The sequence below is a fragment of the Brassica napus genome, chromosome A4 (assembly GCF_020379485.1).
Source record: "Brassica napus cultivar Da-Ae chromosome A4, Da-Ae, whole genome shotgun sequence".
NCBI classification, from domain to species: Eukaryota; Viridiplantae; Streptophyta; class Magnoliopsida; order Brassicales; family Brassicaceae; genus Brassica; species Brassica napus.
Window position 1 is genome coordinate 17,873,377 of NC_063437.1, and position 27,708 is coordinate 17,901,084.

The 27,708-nt window shown below is 34.5% G+C and overlaps 5 protein-coding genes across 5 annotated transcripts; 3 read left to right on the forward strand and 2 right to left on the reverse strand.

Moving 5' to 3' along the window:
• The first annotated feature begins 2,568 nt into the window (after nt 1-2,568).
• LOC106432781 (gibberellin 2-beta-dioxygenase 3) lies at nt 2,569-5,356 on the forward strand. Its single transcript, XM_013873622.3, is given in 4 exon segments — nt 2,569-3,253; nt 3,256-3,317; nt 3,506-3,845; nt 4,578-5,356. Coding segments are annotated over 4 exon segments (954 nt in total). The 5' UTR covers nt 2,569-2,941; the 3' UTR covers nt 4,818-5,356.
• A 6,568-nt stretch (nt 5,357-11,924) lies between these two features.
• LOC125608303 lies at nt 11,925-12,659 on the reverse strand. Its single transcript, XM_048778469.1, has 4 exons — nt 12,582-12,659; nt 12,307-12,494; nt 12,077-12,239; nt 11,925-11,984 (listed from the first exon to the last, which is right to left on the reverse strand). The coding sequence occupies exons 1-4, from the start codon at nt 12,657-12,659 to the stop codon at nt 11,925-11,927; spliced, it is 489 nt and encodes a 162-aa protein (XP_048634426.1).
• Nucleotides 12,660-13,105: 446 nt separating this feature from the next.
• LOC125608304 lies at nt 13,106-13,791 on the reverse strand. Its single transcript, XM_048778470.1, has one exon. It carries the CDS (start codon nt 13,541-13,543, stop codon nt 13,286-13,288), a length of 258 nt encoding a protein of 85 aa, XP_048634427.1. The 5' UTR covers nt 13,544-13,791; the 3' UTR covers nt 13,106-13,285.
• A 2,517-nt stretch (nt 13,792-16,308) lies between these two features.
• Nucleotides 16,309-17,053, forward strand: LOC111215382 (protein TIFY 5B). The gene is made up of 2 exons (XM_022718857.2): nt 16,309-16,530; nt 16,622-17,053. The coding sequence occupies exons 1-2, from the start codon at nt 16,375-16,377 to the stop codon at nt 16,823-16,825; spliced, it is 360 nt and encodes a 119-aa protein (XP_022574578.2). The 5' UTR covers nt 16,309-16,374; the 3' UTR covers nt 16,826-17,053.
• Nucleotides 17,054-22,708: 5,655 nt separating this feature from the next.
• On the forward strand, nt 22,709-24,582 carry LOC106432782. Its single transcript, XM_013873623.3, has one exon. The coding sequence runs from the start codon at nt 23,085-23,087 to the stop codon at nt 23,928-23,930; it is 846 nt and encodes a 281-aa protein (XP_013729077.3). The 5' UTR covers nt 22,709-23,084; the 3' UTR covers nt 23,931-24,582.
• Nucleotides 24,583-27,708: the final 3,126 nt, after the last annotated feature.

A 27,708-nucleotide genomic window follows, 5' to 3' on the forward strand; every position in this document is an offset into this window, starting at 1 on the left:
AGGTTTCTTTTTAAACCTTTCGTTTTCGTAAAGAAAAGAAAAATGATACTACAAACCTGACTAGGTAGGTTTCTGGGTGGGTTCGATTCCTTCTCTGAACTAAATTATCAATATTTGGCAGTTTGAACTTAGATTTCGGTCCAAGTGGTTTACATGATAGGCCATAACAGATGATTGGTTTACCTTCTGGCATTAGTCGGAAGGTAATCCAAACTCTGGCTAAGCAGTATGATACGCTTTCGGGTTAATCCACTCTTTAGCACTAAGTGCGTTCTTTTTGGGGCCGACCGGATCAACCGATAGAGTTTATCAAAAAAAGAACCTGAATAGGTTACATTCAACTCTAAACAAACGACTTCAACGAAAAGGACAGATCATGCAACTACATCTAGAAGCTTATAGTAGTACGTTGGTATTGCTGCATCGACAAAAATATTCAAAAACCCAAAAAAAATGTGTGGAGGCTGAAGAGCCTCATGTATTAGACGTGCCCCACACCTCCATGCATGTGGCAAATTTAAATTACATTTTCTAAGAAAACGTAATGTTGTTTTTCCTCTATTAACAAACATCCATGTAACGCGTTAAACAATATAAAAATGTGATGGTAAAACCGTAAAAGCATATAAATAATTCGGATTACATAAAAAATTGTAGAACATCATCAAAATTAAGTTTCCTTAGAACATCAACAACAGCATTCAGTCTTCATTCTCTCATATTCATATTTTTAAAAATTGTAGAACATCGTCAAAACTGAATATGAACAAAGGAACAAAACCTGAATTCATTTTCTCATTAAATAATTTAAAGTGTTGTATAATAATAACATTTTACGTTTTAGATAGGTAATATTCTCAATCATTTTTAATCTAAAACTAAAAGATGAATATGCTATAAATCTCAGCTCAGAGAGAATACATCCATTAAAATGAAAGGCGATGGTAGGAGAGAAAAAAAAGAACTCAAACTACCTGAAATGGACAACAAAGTTAAGAAATAGGGGTCAAATTTGAAGTGACCATACACACTGTTCGAACTTGTAATTTAATACGTTGAGGAAAAAAATAATCAACAAAAATATATGCAACTAATAATAAAATAAATAAAAGGACACCAAACACACATTTGGGTATAAAACAAGAAGTAATATGGATTAAGACAACACATTCTCAGTTTCTCACCACTCTAAGCCATACACTACTTAAAAAAATTGTCAATATAAATTTACTTTAATAGTTATTAGTTTATGTCCTTAATTTCTCTCCTAGAATGTTTCCAAGCTAAAAGACTAATTTGATTTGCTAGCATATTTTCTTCTCAATTCTACATAATCTATTTATTCATTCCTAGTCTCTAGATTATTGGCCAAATGCTAAACAACAATTCACATATGTTCATCTCTCATCATCACTATTTACAGATACGTGATTTTGAGATTTCTATTTCAGCAATGAATTGATTAAAGTAATTTTAATTATTATACGATTTAACAAATATTTCAACCAAAATCTCACTTTTAAAATGAATTTTAAATAAAATTAATGTATATTAGTATCAATCTTTATTTATTTTATGTATGTTATACAGTTAAATTGTTGATTTTCGGAATGAAATTATGTGAAATGACTTTTTATATTTTTTCAGAAAAAGTTCACCATTTGACATAAATAGAATTGAATACACATTCTATCCATTCCACAAATAAATAGATAAAATAAAAAAGAATCATTTCGTAACAAATTTGGTTATGAATGAATGGAATGAAATCTATTTCATTTTTGATTTATTTCATTCCATTTATTTTAATTACACTAATCTCTTATTATTTTCCGAGTTACAGTCTGTGGTTAAATAATTCTAAGTAACACATGTTTATACACCCATATAATAAAATTGATAAAAAAAATAATTTTATTAAGAAACTAAAATAAACGTATCTGATAATTATATAGGGTTTATTAATTTGATTTTTAATTTATCATGAAAATACATTAATATCATAGTCAGCATTCACCGTAGCCAGAATTTAGTATTTCCACTGCTTTTGTTAACTAAAAAATGAAATTAGGAGATGTATTCAAAGTGACATTTGAACTAATTATTCATACATGAATATTAACTTATTGAAATTATTTAAAATGTAACTTATCATTCACTATTATTGGAAATATTTTTAAATATTGGCTTTGAACAAATTTGCGGTGATTTGAAGATGTTTTTTGGTAAATTTTTTGTAACATTCCGGTTCATAATATATAGAAAGGTTTAAAAGAAATTTAGTTACATATGTCACCAAAGTGAATTTAATTTTTCGACTACACATTCAGAAAAAAACTCTTGAACTGAACGGGAATAGTGGAAGGATGGGTGACCTATCGGTAAGTGATTTTTAATATCGTATGAATGAAGTTGAAAAACACATGAAAATGTCATGGAGTGATTATAAGAGCAGTAAACAAGATTTTCAAGCCTCCAAAAATTAAAGCACCATCCATCGCAATGGATGGTTGCAATTTCTTAATTGAAAATATCAAAACTTAATCTCATTGTTTTGGATGGAATTGAGTGTTTTTTTACACTTTTAATTAACATCACCATAACTTTCATATTCACATAAAATCATCTATAATTATTTAAAAATCAAATTATTTTTAGTTTTCTCAAATATTATATACTGACATTGAACTCACCCCCTTAACCAAGATATGCAGATTGTATTTTAGAATAAAATCCACCAAAAAATAATTTAAAATGCATAATAAAAACAAAAACGACATTTTAGGAATAAAATATAATAAAATCATCGTCGCTACACACAAGCAACTATAAATCAAAGCCAAGCAAACAACCTTTTCACCAAGTTCCTTCAAAGTCTTTCACTTCAACAATCTTTCATTCCTTAGATAAGTTTACGTAAAAGACTTCAAAGAAACAAACCATGGTTGTTGTGTTACAGCCAGTCCCAAAATGCAAAACGAGTTCGGTTTTAATCCCAGTTGTAGACTTAGCCGACCCAACTTCCAAAACCCAAATCGTTAAGGCTTGCGAGGAGTTAGGCTTCTTCAAAGTCGTCAACCATGGAGTTAGACCCGATCTTTTGACAAAGATGGAGGAAGAAGCCACTAAGTTCTTTGCTTTGTCTCAGTCTCTCAAAGATAAAGCCGGTCCAGCCGACCCGTTTGGATACGGTAGTAAACGAATCGGACTCCAAGGTGACGTGGGATGCGTTGAGTATATTCTTCTCAATGCTATAATAGTCATCTGTCGTCTACCAAAACCACCGCCGTTTTCCGGCAAACCCCTGCCATTTTCAGGTAAAACCTAAACTGATTAACCCAAAACAGAGCTCTCTGTTTCTGTCGTCCATGCATGACCGGACCGGACCGTAACCATTTTTACTTAATTTTAATAATTTTTTTTTGTTTTAACAATTTGAGGATCATTCGAACTATTTCCAATAATTCTTTAAAATTTGGGTGTTTCCATGTTCTTTAATACACAGAGAGGCGGTGGAAGAGTACATGGAAGAGATGAAGGGAATGTCGAGCAAGGTTCTTGAAATGATAGAAGAAGCGCTAGGGATAGAGCCAAAGGAGAAGCTGAGCAGATTGGTGAAGGTGAAGGAGAGTGATTCGTGTTTTAGGATGAACTATTACAAGGAGAAGGAAGAGACTCAGGCCAAGGAAGAGATTGGGTTCGGTGAGCACACTGATCCACAGTTAATATCAGTGCTCAGATCAAACGACACTGAGGGCTTACAAATCTGTTTGAAAAATGGGACTTGGGTCCCTGTTCCACCTGATCACTCTTCTTTCTTTGTTTTTGTCGGAGATACTCTTCAGGTATTTTTTCTGTTGCAACCTTTTATTGTTTTGATGCGAAATATTCTCTCTTTTCAATTTAATTTATTTTAAATTTTAATAATTGGAGGAGATCGCATATTGAGAGTTCAAAAAGTCTAAAATATATATCCAAATTTATACGAATCTTATAATATATAAACTCATCTTTTTGGTATGAAAATATAAACTGATCAGTTTTAAGAAAAAACTGATTTTTATATATCAAATATAAAATTGTTTTGAAAAGTCGTTAAGAAAAAATCTGAACTGGAATATTTGGGTAACACTTCAAAAACCAAGAAAATTCACTATTTTCAGGCTTAGGGTTTTACTTTCTTTTTAAAAAGTTGTTAAAAGGAATATTTGAAAAAGTAATTAAAATTAAAATTGATCATGTGTAAATTTATGATTGGATAATTTGTGTTGTGATTCTCCCGTTGACAATTTTTTTTGCATATACAAAAAGATATTCCTATATATTAAATGAAAATTCATGTAAACTATCTCGTTTGGAGTTAGATTGATGTATGAACAAAAATCTACCAAGACTAGTAGACCATACCTCACGTGACACATAATATGATATGAATCATTGTGGGTATCTCATTTTCTTTTGTTTTTTTTTGTAAACTTTTCTCCTCAACACTTCAAACCAATCAACACCATATCATTTCGCAAGGAAATGATCATTTCTAATGATTTTTGTTGGTGCTTATATATTAACTATTGCAGGTGATGACTAACGGAAGATTCAAGAGTGTGAAACACAGAGTGCTCACAAATACAAAGAGGTCAAGATTATCAATGATCTACTTTGCAGGTCCACCGTTGACGGAGAAGATTGCACCATTGGCATGCCTTGTCCCCAAGCAAGAGGATTATCTTTATAAAGAGCTTACTTGGTCTCAATACAAGTCATCTGGTTACAAGACTAAGCTTGGTGACTATAGGCTTGGTCTCTTTGAGAAATAACTTCCATCTTCTATATTTAATGTTTGAGATACTTTTTTATATCTCCTAGTTTTTTTCTGAAAAAAGTATGGGTTTTTGTTGTTGTTGTTTTAGAAATTCAATCATTTCTTTTAGTTTATAAGTTTGTACCAAGAAGGGCAAAATATAAAATAAATGAGTTTACCAATTATTATAACTCTAAATTTATGTATTGTAGTCATCATCTCTTAGTATTTTTATTCTTTTGTTTTGGTTCATTCATAAAATATATAATAACTAGTTATCAAGAACATAATTTTTCCATCGGGTACAAGGCAGACCACAATTTCAATGGCCTTTTGAGAAGATGATTTGACGTGTTTGGCCAAGAAGCAATGTCCACATAGTAGTATACGAGTTTTTCTTTAGTTATACTGTTATAGACTCGAAATTTATTTGAAGAAAAAACTACATTTTCAGTTTTTTAGCTCCCAATTCCTTTGTAAATGGCTCCCTTTTGATTAATCAATAAATTTGAAATTCCATCAAAACTAGTTTTTATCTCCTCTTCGTCTTCATCTTGTACAGTTACTGAAACTAGTGGTTATTGTTTTTTTTTTTTTTTTTTTTTTTTTTTTTTGTAACTTGCTTACTTAAATTTAAAGAAAAGACCCAAAATGTTTTACAAGCCCATTGGCTATAGTTATAACTCATGCTTAGTAGAATCACATAAAGAGCCCTCTAAGAACCCAAGATAGAGTAAGGTGGAGCCCAGAATAGAAGCCCAGTTGGTCTTTTCAGTTTACTCGAGTCTTTGAAATCATCGAAGTATCAAGAGTGTCGAGGGTGAGTTGGGTGAAGCCGGTGATGGTGATCAGAATTCAGGCAAAGCGAAACCAGCTCTGCATCATGGTGGAAGATCTGGCCGGGTTAGTGTTGCGGAAGCTCTGTAGCTTGTTTCTTAGTTGAGCATCCAAGAGTCTAAAAATCTGGTGAGTGGAGCGAAAGATGTTCGAGTGTAGTCGTCCATTCCTCTCATTCCACAACCAGTAGAGAGTCGCTTGCCAAGCAATGAGAGTTAACTTCCGTTGTGCTTCAGACGGCGGGAGCGATAGCATTTGATCCAAAGTGTCATTCCAGATTCTTTGGGGAGCCAGTTGGAGGCGATTGGCTACCATTCTCCAGATGTCATAACTGTAATTGCAAGCGAAGAAGATGTGGTCTCTGGATTCTTGAGCTGCATTACAAAGGAGGCATCGATCATGTACTTGTAGACCCCATCTCAGCAGACGATCACGAGTCGGGATTCTGTCCTGTATCACCAGCCATGTATGAAAAGCGTGTCGTGGAACAGCTCTGGAGAACCAGACAGCGCCAGTCCAAGGAGCATCTTGTATCGGTACTCTGAGATAATCATATAGGACTCCTGTTTGGAATAGTTCTGATCTTTGACCATTTATCTCCCAGTAATAGTAGTCCTGGTTCTGCTGTAACTCCACGGTGGTTATGTAGGCATAGAGCATTATTTGCTGTTCAGAGCGAGCTGGAGGGAGTCTCCACACTCCATTGATACATAGAGAAGCCACCGTTGCGTTGCGGGAGATACCCAGACGTGATCGAGAGCCTGTTAAGAAGTGGTTGAGATCGCCAAACGGAGACCAATTGTCTGTCCAGAATCGTGCTGATTCCCCATTCTGCAGCATTAGCTTTATCAAGGGAAACATTGTCTGCTTCATCTTCAGTAGTTTGTTTACGAGCCATGAGAATGTTTGCCTCGGCTGAGTAGTCCAGTAGTTGTGCAGAGATCCGTTTAGTATCACTTCCTTGAACCATTGCACCCACACCGAGTCAGGCCGAAAGAAGAGGAGCCAAACTAGTCGAAGGGTACATGCCTTATTCCAGGTTAGTAAATCTTTGATTCCAAGTCCTCCTTGCCTTTTTGTTAACACAACTGTTTCCCATGAGACCTTCGCTGTGTTGTGACCTTCGATGTTTCCCTTCCAGAGGAAGATACTACAGAGAGAGTTGATGCGCTTTATACAAGCCTTGGGCAGGATGAACGCTGAGCACCAAAACGTAGTAATGCCAGAGATCACCGTTTTGATTAGCAATAATCTTCCTGAGAAGGAGAGAGTTTTTGCAGACCAAGAAGAGAAACGGGTCTTTATTTGATGTAGCAGTGGCTCACAGTTGGTCAGCGATAACTTCTTTGAGTTGAGCGGTACACCCAGGTAGCGGAATGGAAGAGTGCCAAGTGACATCCCAGTTGAAGCTTGGATCGTTTCTGTTTCTGCCAAGGAGAGGCCAGAAGCGAAGAAACTTGTTTTCTGCATGCTCACCGCGAGACCAGATCGTTTCTCAAATTCCACCAGGACCTGCAGAACTTGCTGGACTGATTCAATTGTGCCATCGATAAAAATCAAAAGGTCATCAGCAAAAGAAAGGTGAGTAAGTTTTGCGGAAGCACAGTTCATATGATATTTGATTTTATTACTCCTTGCAGCTTGGTTGAGCAAATGTGATAGACAGTTCATGGCTATGACAAATAAGTAGGGTGATAGGGGATCTCCCTGCCTTAAGCCTCGTTTACCTTTGAAATAGCCATGAACTGACCCATTGTATCCTACCATATAGGAAGGAGTACAAACACAAGCTTGTAATAGTCTGATGAACCGCAGCGGGAGGTGGAGACCTTGGAGGCAAGTGAAGAGAAACTCCCATGAGAGGGTATCAAAAGCTTTCGCTATGTCCACCTTGATGGTAATTCTTTTCTGACCTTTGTTTTTGTGATACCCATTGATGAGCTCTCCTGCCAGTGTTGTGTTCTCGACTAGTAACCTTCCTTTAACAAATGCAGTTTGGCTCGGCAAGATGAGAGTAGGCAGAATTGGCTTGAGGCGCTTGACTAGCAGTCTGGAGAGAACCTTGTAGATTGTGTTCAAGCAGGAGATAGGCCTGAACTCTGAGATTTTTGACGCACCAGAGAATTTGGGCACTAACGTTAGAATCGTTGCATTTGTTGTCGCAGGAAGAAAAATCGAAGCAAAGAAATTCTTTATGGACACCACCACCTCATTTCCCACCGTGTCCCAAGACGCTTTGAAGAAAGCCGAAGTCAAACCATCCGGGCCCGGAGCCTTGTTTGCATTAAGTCTGAACAAGCATGACTTAATTTCTTCAGTGGAGGGGATGGAGAGTAATACTGCGACTTGTTCCGGAGATGGAGAGAAGTCAAGTAGTTCTGCAATCCACAATGTAGAAGTGAAGATCACTGGTGGGGAGTAGCTGACTGGCCCAAGAACAGACTGAAAGTGTGACACTGCATGCTCGCTCATTCTCTGAGGGTCTGTGATCCAATCTCCATTCAACGCTAGGAAGGCTCTGATGGCGTTGTAGCTCGCACGCGTTTGGCAGATTCTGTGGAAGTAAGTTGTATTGAGATCACCCTCTCTTAGCCAGTTGATCCGCGATTTTTGCCTGAAATAGATTTCTTCTATCATTCGCAGGAAATTCCACTTCTGGTGAAGATCTCTCTCAGCCTGGAAAGTGGCAGTAGAGGGATCCTGCAGAGCTTGCACCTGCGCAATTTGAAGCAAACCGTTAGTCTCACTCACTCTCTCTTGAATTTTAGAGTAGTTATTTTTGTTTAGGAGCTTTAGGTCACTCTTGATTATTTTTAGTTTCCAGCACAGTTGAGTGAGCGTTTGACATGTATTTCCAGCCTGAATCCAAGCATCCTGTACTAGCTGAGCGAAGTTCGGGTGTTTGGTTAGGTAGTTAGGGAATTTGAAGGGCTTTGAACCAGCTGAGGGTAGTCGAAAAGCTAGGTCTAGGATACAGGGTGAGTGATCAGAGAACTCAGGTGGGAGGAATGAAGCTAAGGCGTAGGGAAAGGAGGATATGGAGTTGAAGTTAACCATTAGTCTGTCGAGTTTCTTTGTGGTTGGCTGAGATGGTTGGCTGTTACTCCAAGTGTGAGACGTAGCAATGTAGCGAAGATCAAATAATCCCAGTTGAGTCATACAGTCTCGCATCAAGTACATTTGGTGATCCAGGGCAGTGACTGTTTGAGAGGAGTGTTCTGATGGATGAATAATTTGATTTAGATCTCCTCCAAGAAACCAGTTAACTGTATCCAGAGCTAGAGTAGCATGAAGTTGGATAAGTTCTGCCCAAAGATCTGTTCTATCCGCAGTGAGATTGGATGCGTAGACTGCTGTATAGTACAGGGACGGCTGATTTGGAAAGTCTATCTTGCATGTTATACTCTGCCTACTTTGACAAAGGATACTAACTTTGAGAGAGTCTCTCCAGATGAGAATTATCCTGCCATCGTGGTCTGATAAGTGGTTAGAGGAATGGCACCAGTTGGGGCAAAGGGCGGACAAAATAGGGTTTAAGGAGGGCTCTTTAATATGTGATTCTAGAATAGCACCAAAAAGGGGTTTATGCGAGTCTAGCCAAGAAATAAAGGGTCTATGCTTTACCGGGTCATTTAGACCACGGACATTCCAAAAAAAGAGTTTTACACTCATTTAAATAAGATGAGAGGGGTCTTCCATGGGTTTGGAAGATCCACTAGATACAAAAAGAGTAGGGGGGACAGTGGTTAACAAAAGGGGGGAGAAGGGGTTAGATGATAAAAGGTTTGATTGGGCTAAGGGTTGGTCAATAGAGGAGGAAGAAAGGTAGAGAAGAGGAGCAAAAGGGTTTTGATTTTCAGAACAGGGTGGGGGGGATAGGGTTGGAGACGAGCGAGACCTCTTTAAGGAAGGTCTAGTCGCATGAGTTGGGGTTGAAAAGGTAGAGGAGACAAAAGGAGGAGGTTTGGAGGGCAGGTGGTTATTGTTTTCTGAATAACCTTTTAATTGGTCTTTTCTGATTTTCTTAGATGGTGTTGTATGATTTTCTAAAAAAAATCTTATATCTTGAAAGTTCTCTTTGTTTCTTTTATCGAGGCCATATATACAGGCCTGATTTGGCATCTTTTTGGGGTAACAAAACACGAGTTTGTGGGTGGAAAAGCATTTCATAAGCCTTCAAATTCTCTGAACCCCAAGTCCATTTATCGTAAGACGAACACGCTGTCATCAGGGAATTGAGATAATAGCATATCTAGAATGTACGTTATTGTTTTCACATCCATTTGGTTCATTTGGTCTCTTCGCTGTGTTATCTTGATATGATCGACGTTTTGGTTCTTTTGGTATGAGCATAAGTTCAGTCTAAACTTTTTACTGGTATATCTATTTTCTAAATTTATTTTGCTAGTTCTCATTGTTTATAATTTTTTGTTTATAAAGCTTAATAATACAATCCAGCTACAAAAAAAAGTTCAATGAGATTATAGAATTAAGAAAAGCAAAAAAGTAAAAGAGACGAAGCTATACGATCCTCAAAAAAATCCCTTCCGATACTTTTTAGAACTCTTGTGCACACATGTCAAGTTACAACATGTTTTATTTAAAAAAAAACAAAATTTCAATTGCTAAAAAAAACATACAAAAAACAATATTTATATAGCGTTGTTTTTTTTCCTTAACATTATATAGCGTTGTTGCTTGCTAGTTCTTAATAGGATTATTTTATCGCGTATTCACATCATGATAGACAATTCTAAGTGAACACATTTACGATAAAAAGAAACAAAAAAAAAATCACACCAGTTTCATATTTTTATTTAGTAATAAATTACTTTTTATCTATATGAAGGCCAAGTTACAAAGAAAAAACTATTTAACAATGGACCTGGCGTTTGCACACAGGGCCGGCTCAACATTGATAGGGGCCCTAGGGCAAAAAAAAAATTTTTTACTCTCTAAAATTTATATAGAGATAATGTTTAAAATATTTTTAAAATTTAATCAATAATATTTTGTATATTTTGTAATGAAAATAAAACTATATACATATCAAATAATTTTGGGCCCTTTTCAATTTTATTTATTATATTTATAATTTTTTTTATATATAAAAATATAGATTTATAAAAAATTAGGCTCCTTATTTATCATTACACGGGGAGACACGGGCTCGGACCCGGACGGTCGCACCGCTTGTCCCCCCTTGTAAGCCGGCCCTGTTTGCACACACAACATACCTGCACAAACAAGAATGTATTATTGGATTAGATTTTTTGATGTGAAATCTTTTGACTGTCACTTTCATTTCTGTCGTAGCATATGCTTATAAGTTTCTTGTGCTTATAAATCAAAATTTAGACTGAACTTAAGCTCATAGCGTGCTTTTCTTCAACCACTCTGAAATGCAGTCTTTGTGGTAGATATGATTACAAGGTGTCAAAGTGGTTATTTTATCTCCATTTCTCATAGTCGACCAGGCATATCGAACACCTATAACGTCACCCCAAACTAAATTAAACGAAAAGTTAAAGCATGGTCCAAACCAAAACTTGTACATGCATGTGATATATTTTAACAAAGAATACCAGTATATTTTATACGGAAGAATATATAGTGATAATTAACGTACTGCGAACCATCTGCGATAAACTTCTTTTTCTTTTCCCACCACCCAGGACTGTGCCTGATACCAAGCAGATCAAGCATTGACTTTGGGGCCAACAAGAAAATATTTACTTTAGGGACTAAGAATAAACGAAGTTTCTCTTGAATTGAATTATTATCACTAACTAATCATATTTGATCTTGAATTTTGTATGGGTTTAAAGTTAATTTCTCATAGTGATTAGTGAGTAAATTATTTTTGAGTCCATGGATTTGGTATGTTAAATTGAATATTTTATACACACTCTATAAATCATTAAGCACATTGATCATTTTGTAATTTCAAATTTGTGTTGTTTATTTTGTTTTTCACATTATCTTCTCATATCCGTAACAACATGGATAAAGTTGATCTGCTGATGTTGTGATTGGTGGGGAATTTTTGCGTTAGGAGAAATGCCTAGATGTTATTGTTTGATTCTTGGCAAAGGTATTAGATGTTATTGTTTGATTCTTGGCAAAGGTATTAGTGACTCATTTTGTATATATCAAATTACAGACCTTATCATTACTTAACGAAGTTACAAAGTCAGAAATATAACAAGTAAATGTAAGGTGGGATCATCATAACATATAATCCACATGGTTACCTCAAACTTGTTCATAATCTGCTTTTGCACCTTCAACTCATGTTCCTCAAATAATTGTTCTTCTCATAAATTTCATCAAACGTTGAGCTAAGCTGAGAAAATCAAGATTGATAATCTACTTAAATCTCAAATTAAACATCCTTGGTTTGTGATTCAAATTCAAAGATGTTCATATACTTATTACCTCCTTGGCACGGCGTCTCAGGCTCTCGACTTGTACCCGGTTCTCCGATCTAAACCGCTCAACATTTTGCACGAACTCATTAATCTCAGAGCGTTTTAGTGTGTAGTACTTGTCCCTCTCTTCATCTAACTCCTTTAACTCTTCAACCTCGCTCCTCAGCGTCCTATCCACCAATCAAAATCATCATAAAAATCGATCAACATATCATACCGTGGAGAATAACTATCAACCTCAGTTTCTGTATAGAGCAGTGGTGTTTGGAATCGAGATCTTGGATGCTAGATCTGAGAATCGTGATCTTGAGGTTTTGTGCAGCGATCTTTTGTTCGAGCATCAAACATCTTCGCTTTATGGATTGAATACTTGCTTGCTTCGATGCTAGAATCTGAGATTTCTCCATTTGTAACTCTTTCTCCGCCTAATCATAACATTAGACCAATAGAGAAGCTACGGACCTAAATCAACTCGGATGATTCAAAGAGAAGCTGGATGGATTGATTGGTACCTGGAGAAGATGGAGTCGTTGGTTTCTGGTAATCTCCATTTGATCCAGTCTCTCCTTGAAAGCTGCAGAAAGCGCCATTGCTAATTTGCTACAGAGACACGAGGAGGGGGGGAGAACAGAGTATTTGAATTTTCGAGCGAAAGGGGAATAAATCATATGGGCAGGAGGATTGTCACACTTATTAAAGGCCCATTATATTTAAAGCCCATTAATAATGAGCCCATTAAGTCTTTTCAGCTTAGGATGTTAATTATTAATTCCATCGTCCAGTTTCTTCTGCGACGGTCAAACCAATTGAGAATTGTAATTATCTCAAATCAATGAATCATCCAACCATCGATTTGATTCAGAAGCTCTCAACTCGGGATACTACCACAACAACAACTATCTGAAACTTAAAATTTCAAATTTGTAAATTGATATGATCTCATTTACAATGTCAATGGTTTGATGTAAGTAACGAGTTAAATCAATGCTAAAGAGTTATGTTTTTTCAGGATATTTTGGTGTTTTATTTGGTGCTATAAAAAAACACACTAATATTCAATAGAAAGAGCACAAAATCAACTGAGTGACAAACATTTTAGAAAAAGAAGCACAAACACGAGATAGTTTATTGAAGACTAGAGAGGTTTGGTTTACACAGCAACTCAGATAAATACAGACCAAACAAAAAAAAAGAATCAAGGACCGGACCGAACCGATCAGACTGACTTTAACGCGGTGGAGGGATCAGCGGCGGAGGGATCGGGGATATCCGGAGGACGATTGGTGAGGAGAGGAGCGCGAGGGGCGGAGGAAGCGTCGACGACGTCTTCGTCATCGGGATCGTAATCGGGGTTTAGAGATCTGTCGATGGCTTCACGGCCTTTCTCAAGGCAAGGCTTACAAGCCATCTCTATCGTTATCCATCCCAGTATGATTCCGGCTATTGCTATCACTGCGGTTGTTATCGCCGCCATTAGATCTCTCTCTCGATCTCTTCGATGGATGAAGCTCACAAAACTTGGGACTGTATCGCCATATGATTGACTCTCCCTTCTATTCAGGAAATGAGTAGATGGAGCAAATGACAGTTATGCCCCCCCCTCTCTTTTGAGTATATTCTTTTTCGTCGGCAGCAAGTATGAATAAGTCCAAGGAGCAAGTGATTTGATTAAAATAAAATGTTTTGTATTCGTTACTGGGAACTAATTATGATTTAGGGGTTTTTATTTTATTTTTCATGATTAACTAGGTGTCTTGCCCGCATATACGGATTTAATCGTTTTACAAATATTTATTAGTTTATTTTTTATTAATTCAAAAACCAACATAATAACTTATTATTTATGTTTTCAAAAAAAAAAAATCAAATAAATCAAACATATATATATATATATATGAAAAAAATCTAATTAAATTTATATGTTTAATTAAAATTTATTAAAGATAACATTGACTTTAACCACTGAATTTATTATAATTGTTTTATAGTTTATTTTTAAATTTTATAATTGAAAAATATGTTTTAAGATAACAACACAATATATAAGAATTATCTTATTTTTAAAAAGCTAATATTATTAATAAAAATTTGTTTTTGATTATATAATTAATTATATATGAAATTCAGTAAGGGTATTATAGATATTAACCGCTCTAACTTTTAACGTGAGAGCTCGATTCTGAAAATTTACTTCGCAAATAATAGTATAGATTTTATTATTTTATTAAAAAATAATATTATACTAACCGACTGTATAACTAACAGTTTTATATATGATTTATTATGCATAACATTCTATAGGCACTATTTTAATTGTTTGATCATTTTATGAAAATTGATGGTTTTACTTCAATTTTCTATAAGTTATTTTATAATAATTTATGCAGTTATTAATATTTTTGGGATTGAACTCTGGTTTTCCATTATAAAATCATTGATAATTTATTAATCGAGCCATTAGCCTAATGTCTATGATTACCTCTGGATCACACCATTTGTTTACCAGCGTCTTTGCAGCCTGCATTGCATACAGTGCCGTCCCGTAGCCGAGAGTGGCATAAAGCAAAAAAAAAATTGTGCGGCCTTTTACGTAAGATACGAACGTAGTACCACAAACAATACAAAAAAGCTTAAAATAATAATAAATATAGTTAGCATAGGAAGTATGTTGAATAAGATAAAATGGAATCAGGATGTGATAACATAAAGTCAAATGAGGTACCAATTTGTCCAAAAAAATATATGAAATATGGGACCTTATTTTTACTATATAAAATGTGGCCTCAAGCAAGTGTTTCACCTGCCTTATCGCAGGGACGGGCCTGATTGCATAGCTTATAAGGAAATGTTTATTAGTTTATCAGGAAATGTTTGTTGTGTGTGTTTTACTTAGTATCTACTTGTGATTCATTAGTACCTCATCCGTGAATACGTCAGGATCGTGATAAGTTCACAGGGCTTGACCATTATTAAAGCATTGGTGATCAATTTCAAATTTAATTCAACCAAGTTAGCTCATCAGTCGGTTTAATAGCTTGATATTGTAATTATGATTTTCTTTTGAAAATTAATCATCGCTAATTGGCGTTTCCCACGTTGTTTAGACTTTCTTCGTCGGTACGTTGGCACATCCCAATACGATGGGCCGAATGACGTGCTTATACAATTTAGTATTGTAATAATTAATCATGTGATGAAAATGATTTAGTTAAATGATGCCATAGTGCATAATGGATAGCGACCAAACATGTAAAACTAATTCGTGTGAATTAGTTATTTTATATTGGCCTATGATTACGTACGTATCTTAGTTTGCATATATCTCTAACATATTCGTATATGCAAGGTCAAATGATCAAGACAAATTGGCTCTAAATACTTGAATTAGCGTATCATGACAGTACAGTCGACTTCCAGTTACCAAACTAGCTATATGGATTACCTGACAAAGGATCCAAAAACAGAAGAAATCATGGTTTGGAGGTTTCTAAATTGTTAAAAAAAATTATAGAAATTTTTTATTTAATATTTACGGTACCTAAAGATTTATTTATAGAAATCTTTATTTAATACTTTACGGTACACACACATTTAGTGTTCATTTCACACCACTAAAACTATTATTACATAGTTTGATGAAAACCCACTCGATCCGGATGAGATCATGACATTTGTATATAAAAAAAAAGATTTAGTATTGAAATACAATAAATTAAAAACATATCTTATATAATTATTATCATAAACATATGTATAACATGAAACCGGTGATTAAAATACTAACAGGAAATGAAATGCAAACTATTCTAAAAGGGTTAGGACCCTTGTTCAAGGAAGGAATCCAATTATGTATCTTATATTCTTCTGTAAGCAATCCCCACTACAACTTTATGATAATTTATTTTATAAAAAAAAATTAACTTACAAAAAAATTGAAAATTAACCGGATCTCAGCAAACAAGATTACAAGAAGATTTGCCGTAATTAGCTTTAACAAAAAGGAGAATATTGCCTCTAAAAAGAATAAACGAAAATAAATTAGAATAAAACGCATAGAAAACATTTTACACGTGCGTATTCCGTGAGAGAGAAAAAGAGATGTGAAGTTGTGTTCTGTCCAAAACTCGCCGTTATGTTTCCAGCTTCTGTGTCGGATTTTCATGATTCTTCTCTCTCATCGACCGCGACACATACACACCACGTGATACACGCACACATTCATGTATATATAAATCAGTCAACTAGCTCAAACACCATCAGCATCATCATCAAAAACTTCAGAAGCCTTTACTCACAAATTAAGTTATGGAGATGCAAAGCAACTGCGATTTGGAACTTCGCCTTCTTCCTCCTTATGATTCAAGAAGCTCAGTAACTCCACAACCAAAGAAAGAATCACAGATATTAACCATTTTCTACAACGGGCACATATGTGTTTCTTCAGATCTTACCCATCTCCAGGTACTGTATACATAATGATACATTTATATCCATCCATCCAAAGAATCTGATTAAATATGAGTTCATTAACAATTGTTATTAATCTGTACAGGCAAAAGCTATACTATCACTAGCGAGTAAAGATATGGAAGAGAGATCATTATCATTGGAAAGTTCAAACCGCTCTGAGCCTTCAATAATTCCATACAATTTGAACCAAAATCAAAAGGTCTCCATGAAGAGATCTCTTCGTAGTTTTCTTCAGAAACGGAATGTTCGGATCCAAGCTTCATGTCCATACCACCGTTCTCGATAACTTTGTTTATTTGATTTCAGCTGTTCTCATTTTAGACATTAAGTTAGCACAGTTTTTTGGTTTATATGGATTGTCTTTCTTGTGTTCTCGACGGATTATAAAGACCCTTGGTTAGTTTAAGAGTTTTGAAGTTTCAGTTTTGCCATAACTTAATTGTGTACTATGTAGAGAATTATTATGTAAAATTTAAACCACATAAAACTGGGAAACATCGAAATGTTTTGTATATATTGAAAGTTCATGACTCATTTAAAACCAAGGAAATATAATATAACGACCAATAAGTTAAGAAAATTTACGAACTAAACTTGAAAAAAATACTAGATAGCAAAATAGGAATGAAACAAAACATATTCCCGTATTTGTATTTTCTCAAAACTCGTCTATGACTAAATAAAAGTAGCATTTCACTGATTTCTAGAATCAATATCCACATTTACATAGGGAAGTACCAATAGGTAGCCCAAACCAAAGACTCAACTACGAAGTCCAAAACAGATTAGGAACAAAGCCCACTGGAGAAAGCACATTAACGATCAGGAAGAAATGTTTAAAAAAGCAGGCGATAAGAAGCTTGCTTCAGCTCAAACTAGTTTGGGGGTTCACTAGATCTTTGAGCCATGAGAGAAATCCTATGCGATATATGATTGAAACTGATGCATGGTCCTTCATGATACTGTTAGCAATTTCAATGGTAATTTGATTACTAGATTGAACAATATTTATCTTCCACTCTTCAAATGATTTATAATTAATATTGGAGAGTACCCTTTTCAATGAGTGAGCCGGTTTTATATGAAAAGTCTTGTAGTATTCATTTTACACAATTTGTGAGAGAACGATTGGGACGAATACCATTTTGCTTATGGGATTTTAGCTTGACTCTTACCCTTCATTCGATTTAAGTTAAGGACTACAAATTATGATTGTGTTTCGGGGCACTTCAAATATAGGTCCTCATCCCTCAGTGTGTTCAGATCTTTTATTATAGGGATTTTTGCAAAATTGACCTACAACTTAAAGTCAAACACAAAACTAACCTCCCTTTTTTTTGAAAATTGGTTTTGCCCTATTCACCCCACAAGTTCATATAATTTACGAAAATGCCATCAATTTTTTTTTTTTTTTTTCGAAAATTACATTTTTACTCTCTCACCCTCATCATCTTCAAGTAATTACAAGATTGCCATTGTCATCAATACCACAACCACCATGAACAACCAATTTGAAGCTCTTAATGCTCCCAAAATCGATTTACCCTTCTTCTTTTTCCATTCTTGTGAACTAAACACAACATATCTCTCACTTTCTCTCCACAATGAGCTAAAAAAACCAAGATTTTGATTCTAAAATTTTTATGGTTCATAGAGTCATAGAAGCTAACGATTATGGGTGGGTGACTTTCGTTTGTGATTCTGTGTGCTTGGAGAAGCCTTATGTATGCTAAGGAACTTATCTCACCAATTTAAGGTATGACATCGAGTTTTTTTCCAGATCTGTTCGTCAGACGACTTACTTGGGAAGTCGTCTGGCTGTAGACGACTTACCTTTCAGTCGTCTGGCTGTAGACGACTTACCTGGAAGTCGTCTGGTCAACGCAGAGGTTATTTTTGCAATTGACTTTGAAATCTGTAACCTGAGACGACTGAAAGTTAAGTCGTCTACTATTGTTTGGTTTCAAAAAAAATTCCAAAGAACTTAGACGACTTACATTTCAGTCGTCATAGGTTAGTTTTGCATTTGACTGGATTATTTCAGAAGTTTGACTTTTTGGACGACTTACATTTCAGTCGTCTAGTGAAAATTAAAATAATAATATTTTTTTTAAAGTAGACGACTTAAAGTTAAGTCGTCATAGGTTAGTTTTGCAATTGAAAAAAAAAACTTCAAGATTTAATTATACACAGACGACTTATAATTCAGTCGTCCACCAGACGACTTAATTGTAAGTCGTCCAGGACTTTTTTCCGAGATTCTGGTCAAACCTCGTAAATCCTGGACGACTTACATTTCAGTCGTCTGATGGACGACTGAATTATAAGTCGTCTGTGTATAATTAAATCTTGAAGTTTTTTTTTTCAATTGCAAAACTAACCTATGACGACTTAACTTTAAGTCGTCTACTTTTAAAAAAATATTATTATTTTAATTTTTACTAGACGACTGAAATGTAAGTCGTCCAAAAAGTCAAACTTCTGAAATAATCCAGTCAAATGCAAAACTAACCTCTGACGACTGAAATGTAAGTCGTCTAGATTTTTGGAGTTTTTTTTAACCAAACAATAGTAGACGACTTAACTTTCAGTCGTCCGAAATAACAGATTTCAAAGTCAATTGCAAAAATAACCTCTGCGTTGACCAGACGACATATAGTTTAGTCGTCTAGACAGCTTAGATTGAAGTCGTCCGCGTCTTCTCCACTAGTTTTTAAGTCTTCTACGTTAGTTTTTAAATAACTTGTATTTTTAAGAGTGATAAGTAACTTCAAGATATGTAAAACTCATATTTACAAAATATGTTCTCTCCCTTAGTTTTACTAAATTTGACTAAGTTTTTCAATGCAAACTTATAAAAAATATGATATGCTTTTACTAGTTACTATTGTTTGTTTCCATCTCTTACCAACATTCTTGTTTATTATGATGAGAAAAAGGCCATTGGAGTTTATTATTGCATATGAGAGATCTAAAGATAAGAAAAAGGCTACTGAAGTCTATTATTTCATTGATTTGTAAATGTGTAAACACATTGTTAGCACATTTAATACATCTTGGAAAACATTATTACTGATTTTACAAAAAATTCACAACTAAAAGAGTATACATGCAATTCACAAAACAGACCACAAACAAAACTATTATAGATCATTCATCTACAAAGACAAGCTTGGATTCCACTTGAGTAGACAAGACCAGACAACTTTTAAGAAGTCCAGACGACTTCTAAGAAGTCCAGACGACTTCCAAGAAGTTCAGACGACTTTGCCAGAAGACTTTTAGGAAGTTCAGACGACTTCCAGACGACTTTACAGGAAGTCCAGACGACTTATAGGAAGTCCAGACGACTTCCAGACGACTTCCAGACGACTAACAAGTAAGTCGTCCCAGAAGTCTTCCAGATCTGAAAAACCTGCATATTAAATCCAGATCTGAAAAACCTGCATATTCAAAAACATTCAAATGGCTTAAAACAGAAAAAATGAATGGAAGATTAGATAAATCTACCTTTACAGAACACACAAAAATACATATCTAAAAATAATAGATCTACCTTTAAATTAGTGGAAGATGAGTACCATCTAATTAAAAACCTGCAAAAAAAAATAGATTAGTAACAAAGACATGAGACAAAATTGAAAAATTCATATAAAGTTTGGTGTTTTCAAGTCAAAGAGATTAGAGTGGATTTGGAGAGTTTTAGTTTGGGAAAAAAGTAAGAACTTTATACAACAAGAAGTTACCAAATGAAGAAAAATCAGACATAAGAACTTACCAAAACGCTCAGAAAAATCCAGACGACTTCCTAGAAGTCCAGACGACTTCCTAGAAGTCCAGACGACTTCCTGGAAGTCCAGACGACTTCCTGGAAGTCCAGACGACTTTGTCAGAAGACTTCCAAGAAGTCCAGACGACTTCCAGACGACTTCCAGACGACTAACAGGTAAGTCGTCCCAGAAGTCTTCCAGATCTGAAAAACCTGCACATCAAATCCAGATCTGAAAAACCTGCATATCCAAAAACGTTCAAATGACTTAAAAATAGAGAAAATGAGTGGAAGATTAGATAAATCTACATTTATAGAACACACAAAAATACATATCTAAAATTAATAGATCTACCTCTAAATTAGTGGAAGATGAGTACCACTTGATTAAAAAACCTGTAAAAGAGATAGATTAGTAAGAAATACATGAGACAAAACTGAAAAATTCATATAAAGTTTGGTGTTTTCAAGTCAAAGAGATTAGAGAGAGGTTGGAGAGTTTTATAATGATGAACATTACATTTTTGTTGCAGCCATTTGAGAGGAGGAGAGAGAATGTGTAAATTTTTCTTTATATAGGGAGACAAAAAATCCAATTAGATTAAATATTTTTGACTCAGACGACTTCCTGGACGACTTACATTTCAGTCGTCTGGTGAAGAAATTAAAACAGACAACTTACATGTAAGTCGTCCAGAAGAGTTTAATATTTTTAGCGGGAAATTAAATATTTTTAGCGGGAAACTAAAATAGAAGACTTTCGAGATGACTTACAAGTAAGTCGTCTGGACGACTGAAATATACGTCGTCCGGGTAAATTATTCAACAGACGACTGAAATATAAGTCGTCCACACCCTAAACATAACCCCTAAACTTAATTATCTAATTAAACACTTTATAAAACCAAATCAAACTTGAAAAGTGTTTACTATACACAGAAATAAACACATATAAGTGAAAACTAATTTTTGAAAAAAACATTTTAGTTTTCCAAAATCTAACCCTAACAATATATACATACAATACTACAACATATGTTTGCCAAACTCCTAAACCAAAGTATTTTATGATTCACTACTTCCACTCATCTATCTTCAAAACAAATCAATTTTATCATATCTTAATTTATATCAGTTAAAACTGTTTATAATTACTTGATTTTTATTTTTTACGCATCAAAATATTTTTTTACAAGATTTATAAATTATTTTTAAAATAAACTGGTACCAGACGACTTACACTTCAGTCGTCGAGACGACTTCCAACATCTCAGACGACTCAGACGATTTACTGGGGCTATATTCGTAAAAATGGCTTCTGTTTTTTTGTTTGGTCACAAAGGACTGAGCTGTAATTTCACTAGGCTTTTAGGTTAGTTTTGCATTTGATTCAAGTTTGGGTATAGGTTTGGGATTAAAATCAAGTTGTGGGTTAGTTTTGGCAAAAACTCCTTTATTATATATGGGTTCTGGGGAGTCCATTTAAAGATTTGCATATATGTTACTACATTCTACATACGTGGAGTATATATGCAATACTCGATAAGCTTTTTTGCCAATAATTAAGGCAAAAGAGCTGGAAGAACAAAAACAACAAGATTTTTAAAATGGAGAAATCATAATAAACGTGCAAGAATAATCGCCACAATTTAAGATGAGTCAGAAAATCTTACATTTGATGAAATCATGATCAGCCGCCAACGTGTGTGCTCACATGAACTTCATACTATTGCCACGTTGTAGCTTAACCAACAAGATGATATACTGATAGTCGATGTGATTACATGAATATGTATTGAATATTACACAGCTGTCTAAATTTTCTGTTTCAATGTCTATATAATTTATCTGTTGACTAAAAGAGAGTGATCTGTCGACAATAATTCATGTGTGGAAAATGACTGCCCTGAAAGAATTTTTTAAAAAACTTACTAGAGTTTCTTTCACTCCAGCTAATTTAAGAAATGAATTAACTCAGATAACTCGTGTTGATTAAATCTTCAAACGTTATTGTATAGTTGTATATTTTGAATCATTAGGTGAAGCAACCAAAAAATTTCACTTTCTATAGATACGTGGAGGAAACGCTATCGTATATAAAAAAGGGTAGGATGGCTATTTATGCCACGCTCAGCCTAAGATTAAAAGGGTCAGTTACAAAAAAAAAAAAAGCTATCGTATATACGTTGTTTTATGTTACTTTGTGGTGCTGTCATCAAAACGTGGAACATTTTTTCTTATATTGTACATCTCAAAGGTACCTAATGTAATGTATAAATATAATAAAACTTATACGGATTTGTGTTGTTGGCACATGAAGACGTGTCGACGTTTATTCAGTACCAAACCTCTTCACCTTGACCTAAATTGCTTTCCCGATTTGCTTATATCATCACCCAACGCCGACAAGATTTTAAATTTTGTACCTATCTTCATACACATATAAAAAATGTAATGAAGTTTCGTACATTTTCAAGTAAACAAATGATTAACTATTGAATAATACATGCAGAAGATGATTGGGCATTATTTCCACGTAATTCAAAGTTAAATCACCATAACACGACAAAGTGGCTAATCGTGGCAGGATCCACAAGCAATATTTAGTAGGTGTCAAGGACATAATGGAAAATTCATGTTGAGCTCAATAATTCAGATTCATGATCACAAATTCACAATATATATAGAGCTATGACCGTGAACTTTGAATATCAAACGCACTACACTCTACACCCTCAAACTCCAATGCACAACTCATCACGAGCTCTAACTCAAAATGACAGAAATACCCTCGTACACTATTGAAAACCCTATTTTCGAGCCTACAAAGGTTAAGAAACAATACAACATATACTCTTCGTTTCTCCCGATCATCTTATCGATATTCACCTACATTTTTATCTTCTACGTTCTTGACGTCTCTCCTTCATCGATCTTCAACAACTCAAAGATCTTGTTCTTTGTTTCAAACGCACTTGTTCTCATCATAGCGGCAGATTACGGTGCATTCGCTGAGAGAGAGAACCACGACTTCTACGGAGAATACACCGCCGCGACGAGAAGCAACACGATAGAAAACTATAAACCGGAAAACTCGGGCTATGAGATGGGTTTGGCCGAAGAAATCAAAAACCGTAAGACACAAGAAGAAGAAGTCAGAGCGAAATATATACCACGTTACTTGCATCACAAGGACGAGGAAGTTCCTGAGAAAAAATTACAAGTCGTAAGCGAGAACATCCCGAGAAGCAAACTTATCCAAAAACACGAGCCAACGACTGAGCACAACATTAGTAATGGAGAAACTTGCAAAGCAAGAAAGCTAGTGAACCCTAAACCCTACAGAAGAAGCAAATCTGATAAAGCAAGCTCAGAACGTCATCGTCGAGAGATCAAACCTAGGCCTAAGAGTTACGTTCGAAGCAAGTCTGACGATAGCTCGAAATGGATGGTTGTTCACAAGGGCCAAAAGAAGGCTCATGAGGAGGCGGAGGAGAAGTGGGAGAATGTAAGAGAAGAATCTGAAGAATTCGCGAAGATGTCAAACGAGGAGTTGAACAGACGAGTCGAAGATTTCATCCAATGGTTCAACAGAGATATCAAACGACAAAGTTTAGTCTAAGTTTAATTTCATTTAATTTGTCGTAATACGGCAAGTCTAGTCAACCTTTTTGTGTCATTTTTTGTTTATTATTTTTACTTTGCTTTTATATGCGTTTGTCGTTAGAGTTGGTAATAAATGAGATCATGGAGATAATCGTGAATGAATTTTAATTTCTATGGCTGAAAGTAATGAAAGCAGATGTTAAAAAAAAAAGAATTCTTGCCTGCTTGTTTAATTAAAGTAAACTCTCATCCCAAGCTCAGGTGAAAGGACAAGAGGAAAGGACTGATGATTAGATTAGGCCATTACTTTACAGTTAGTGTTACTAAACTAGGTAACATCTATATAGTACTGGGTGATTTAGACATTACATTGCGATGTATTTGTTCCTGTCAGATTCTTGGGTTTTCAAGATTAAAGGCGACTGGAATTATTCTTAGATGTCCGGCTTAATCCACATTCAGCATAGAGAACTACTTTAAATAAAAACTAGATAACTTCATGTGTGGGATCAAAGGTAAACTGGAGAATTCAAAGGAGTTTTCAGAAGTATTTTGCGTTTAGTCTAGAGAAGAATATAAAACTGAGGCACCGTGAAGATGGAGCACGGTTTAGGATTTTCATAATGTAGTTTGCATGTTTTTAATGATAGACTAGATCTCGATCCTCGTAATCGCACGGGTTTTTGTTCTCATTTATTTTTGTATAAACCTTTTGTTTTCAATTCTAAATTGGTATATATTATAATATATGTGTCTATCAATTTTTAAAACATAATAAGTTTACAATATATTTTCTTCATTGAATAGATTATTTCAAACATTCACATGTATTTATATATTCTTCTATATATATATATATATATATATATATATTCAGATTATTATTTCATTATTAAAATCATAACTATATATATAAATATTAGTAAAATATTATTTTATTATCATATTCAAAGATATTGTAACATTTCACAAATTTAGAATTTTTAAAAAAAATTAAACTTTTCGCTTCATAAATTTATATTATCGAGTAAATAATTAAACAATGGTAAACATAATAATTTAAGAAAAATGTATTCACATGATTTAAACATGGAAAAAAACTCTTTGTTGGAAAAGAAAACAATGTGATGTTGATGATGTAATTTGTTAACATTGCTAGATTTTCAATCCCTTTGTTTTCATGTAGTACCTAACAATTTGTTTATTTATTAAAAAAATATATCAATAATATAATGAGGTCAATTTGTTACTGAGGTAAAGTGGCATTTTCATTGTAACTATTGTCTTCATATAGAAGTATCAAAAGCAAATATTGATGCTTTGAAGAAATTTCATATAATCTTCTTTTTGTATCTCTGGCTACTGCTATTCAGGTTCCAAAGCTTGCGAAAACAGTTTTGTTCAACTGTAAAAACCACACTTTCATTTTATATTTTATATCTTGTCTTCATGTCATGAATCATTTACCCTCTTGGTTTCTTCTTGACACATAGAGTCATCACCAGAAACAAGTGAGGATAAACATAACAAGTCTCTATATATACACCAAGCATCGTCATAACATGATGAGAATCTTTCAAATTCATTTGTAGGATTTTGTTTTTGTCCAACTCTTTTCACGAAATAATGTGTTAGACAAGTGGTTGTTTTTATTTTAAACAACAAAGAGGAAAAAAAAAACCAAAGACACTACTTGTGAAAACATTTTCAAGCATTTGGTTTGAATCTGGTTTTTAACAAATTTAACGGTTTTAGTTTTAATCATCTAAATTTTCGAAAACGGTATTTAAACTGAACCGGAAAGAAACACAAAACTGGTTAACTATCAGTCTCATCTTCAAAGTTCATTACAAAATCGGTTTTGTTCTCAGAATCATCACTGCCTCGTCTAGAGACATCCGACCTTCCTTCTTCTGTTAAGACTGTCTTCTTGAATTTGGTATTTTTAATTAAATATATTCCGAAATACGTCTTTATTTGAAAAAGCTCTTACAAGAATACCAAAAGTTCCGCATTCACATTTAAATCTAGTTATCAATATAATTTCTTCAGATTTTTAGATATAACAAAAGTCCAAATAATTTATAATTATATCTTCAGATCTTCGGATATAACAAAAGTCCAAATGCATTTGATAAAACAAGAATACTTATTGAGATTCGAATGCAGACAAATGTTAGTTTTGACTTATGATGGATAGTTTCCTTCATGATGGAAGAATTAAGTGGGCTCTACAGTGGACCAGTACCAAAAATGTTAATTCGAAAATATCAGTCATATAGCTAAAGCCTCGAAGTCAGAGAAAAAGCAAAACATAAATAAAGAAGAGAATGAGGTTAAAACTTTAGGTGATGTGATTTCTTTTACCAAAATTCTTGATTAACTACAAAATCCTTGTAATCAAAAACAAAATACTGTACTCCTAACCCTAACTTCTATATGATTTTGAATTTGCATTGTGAAAGGAAGAAAACGAATAAAAAGGAAAAAAGAAGATTTGGATTTGGACCCAACGTGAGGGCCGATAGGCTAATGTGCCAATGTGGTCTGAACCGTATTAAATTAGTCTGGCCAGACACATTATTGACATTACAGTATCTATCACAGGCCTATTTTAACCTAATATCATTATAGAAGTCCTCAATTTAATTGTTAAATTATTTATAGACCATTTATATATGAAAAGAAAAAAAAACATTTGTTTTTGCTTCTGAATTGTTGCAGAGATAGACCACGTAAGACTATACCCACAAAGGTCTGACTTGGCACAAGTTTCAGTGACCCGCACGCGTCTAACGTCACGTTTGAAAACTATTCGTGCAACAAGACTATCTATACGGCGTCGTTTCTCTCAAAAGCACTGCGAAAAAACTGTATGTTTGATGCTTTTTTTGTGACCGTTAATAAATAAGTGGCAAATTGGAAATCTCGTCAACTTTTTCCTCCGACATAGTTCACTTCCACAAGTAACTGGATCAGAATCTCACAAGTGCCGACATGCCCTAACGTGGCGCCTAGTCCTCTGTTGCTAAACAAATGGAGTATATATATAGAGATGTGTAAATGTTATGTGAATCAGTGAATGTTACGTACTTACATGTGTTTGTGTATACTGTATAACTGCGAGGAGAATAAACGCTCGACGAGTATAGAGCAAATCTGGACATGTCATAGGCATTCAGCAGAGATGCATGCACGCATACAAACATATGACCAATAAATTTCAGCAGTTGAAGTTTCTTTAGATAGAGATGTACCATTACTATATATATCAAGATTTTCTCATGGTAATGGCGATCAAGATCGCTGCATTCTTTTGATTGAACACGACTTTATTTGTCACCACTGGTGTGTACACTAGTAGTGATCAAGCGCATGAGTTGGTTATATTGTGATTCTAGTTTGACTTCCGGTAGAATGAATGCTTTACGCATGTTATTGGTATTAACAAATGTTGGTTTCGGGCCAAGATGAGATTAGGTCCTAAGATCCAAACTTCTCATAGTTAACAAAAAAAAACTTTGTTTGTCGACCACTAAACACTAAGTTATCTCTAAAGTAATAGTATTACCAAAGGAGTGGTGGGGCAGAGAGAGAGAGAGGACAAGAGCGGGACAGTGGCATAAATCAGACTGGTGAAGCTGTCCCTTGTGCTGCTGGGTACATCCCATGTGTTGTCACACTTTCTTTTATACATTTATTTCTAAACAAAGCATGTTATTCTATGTGGTCTCAATTATTAATTACAATTATTGTATACTCAATGCATTCCTATCTTATGTCATGAAATACTT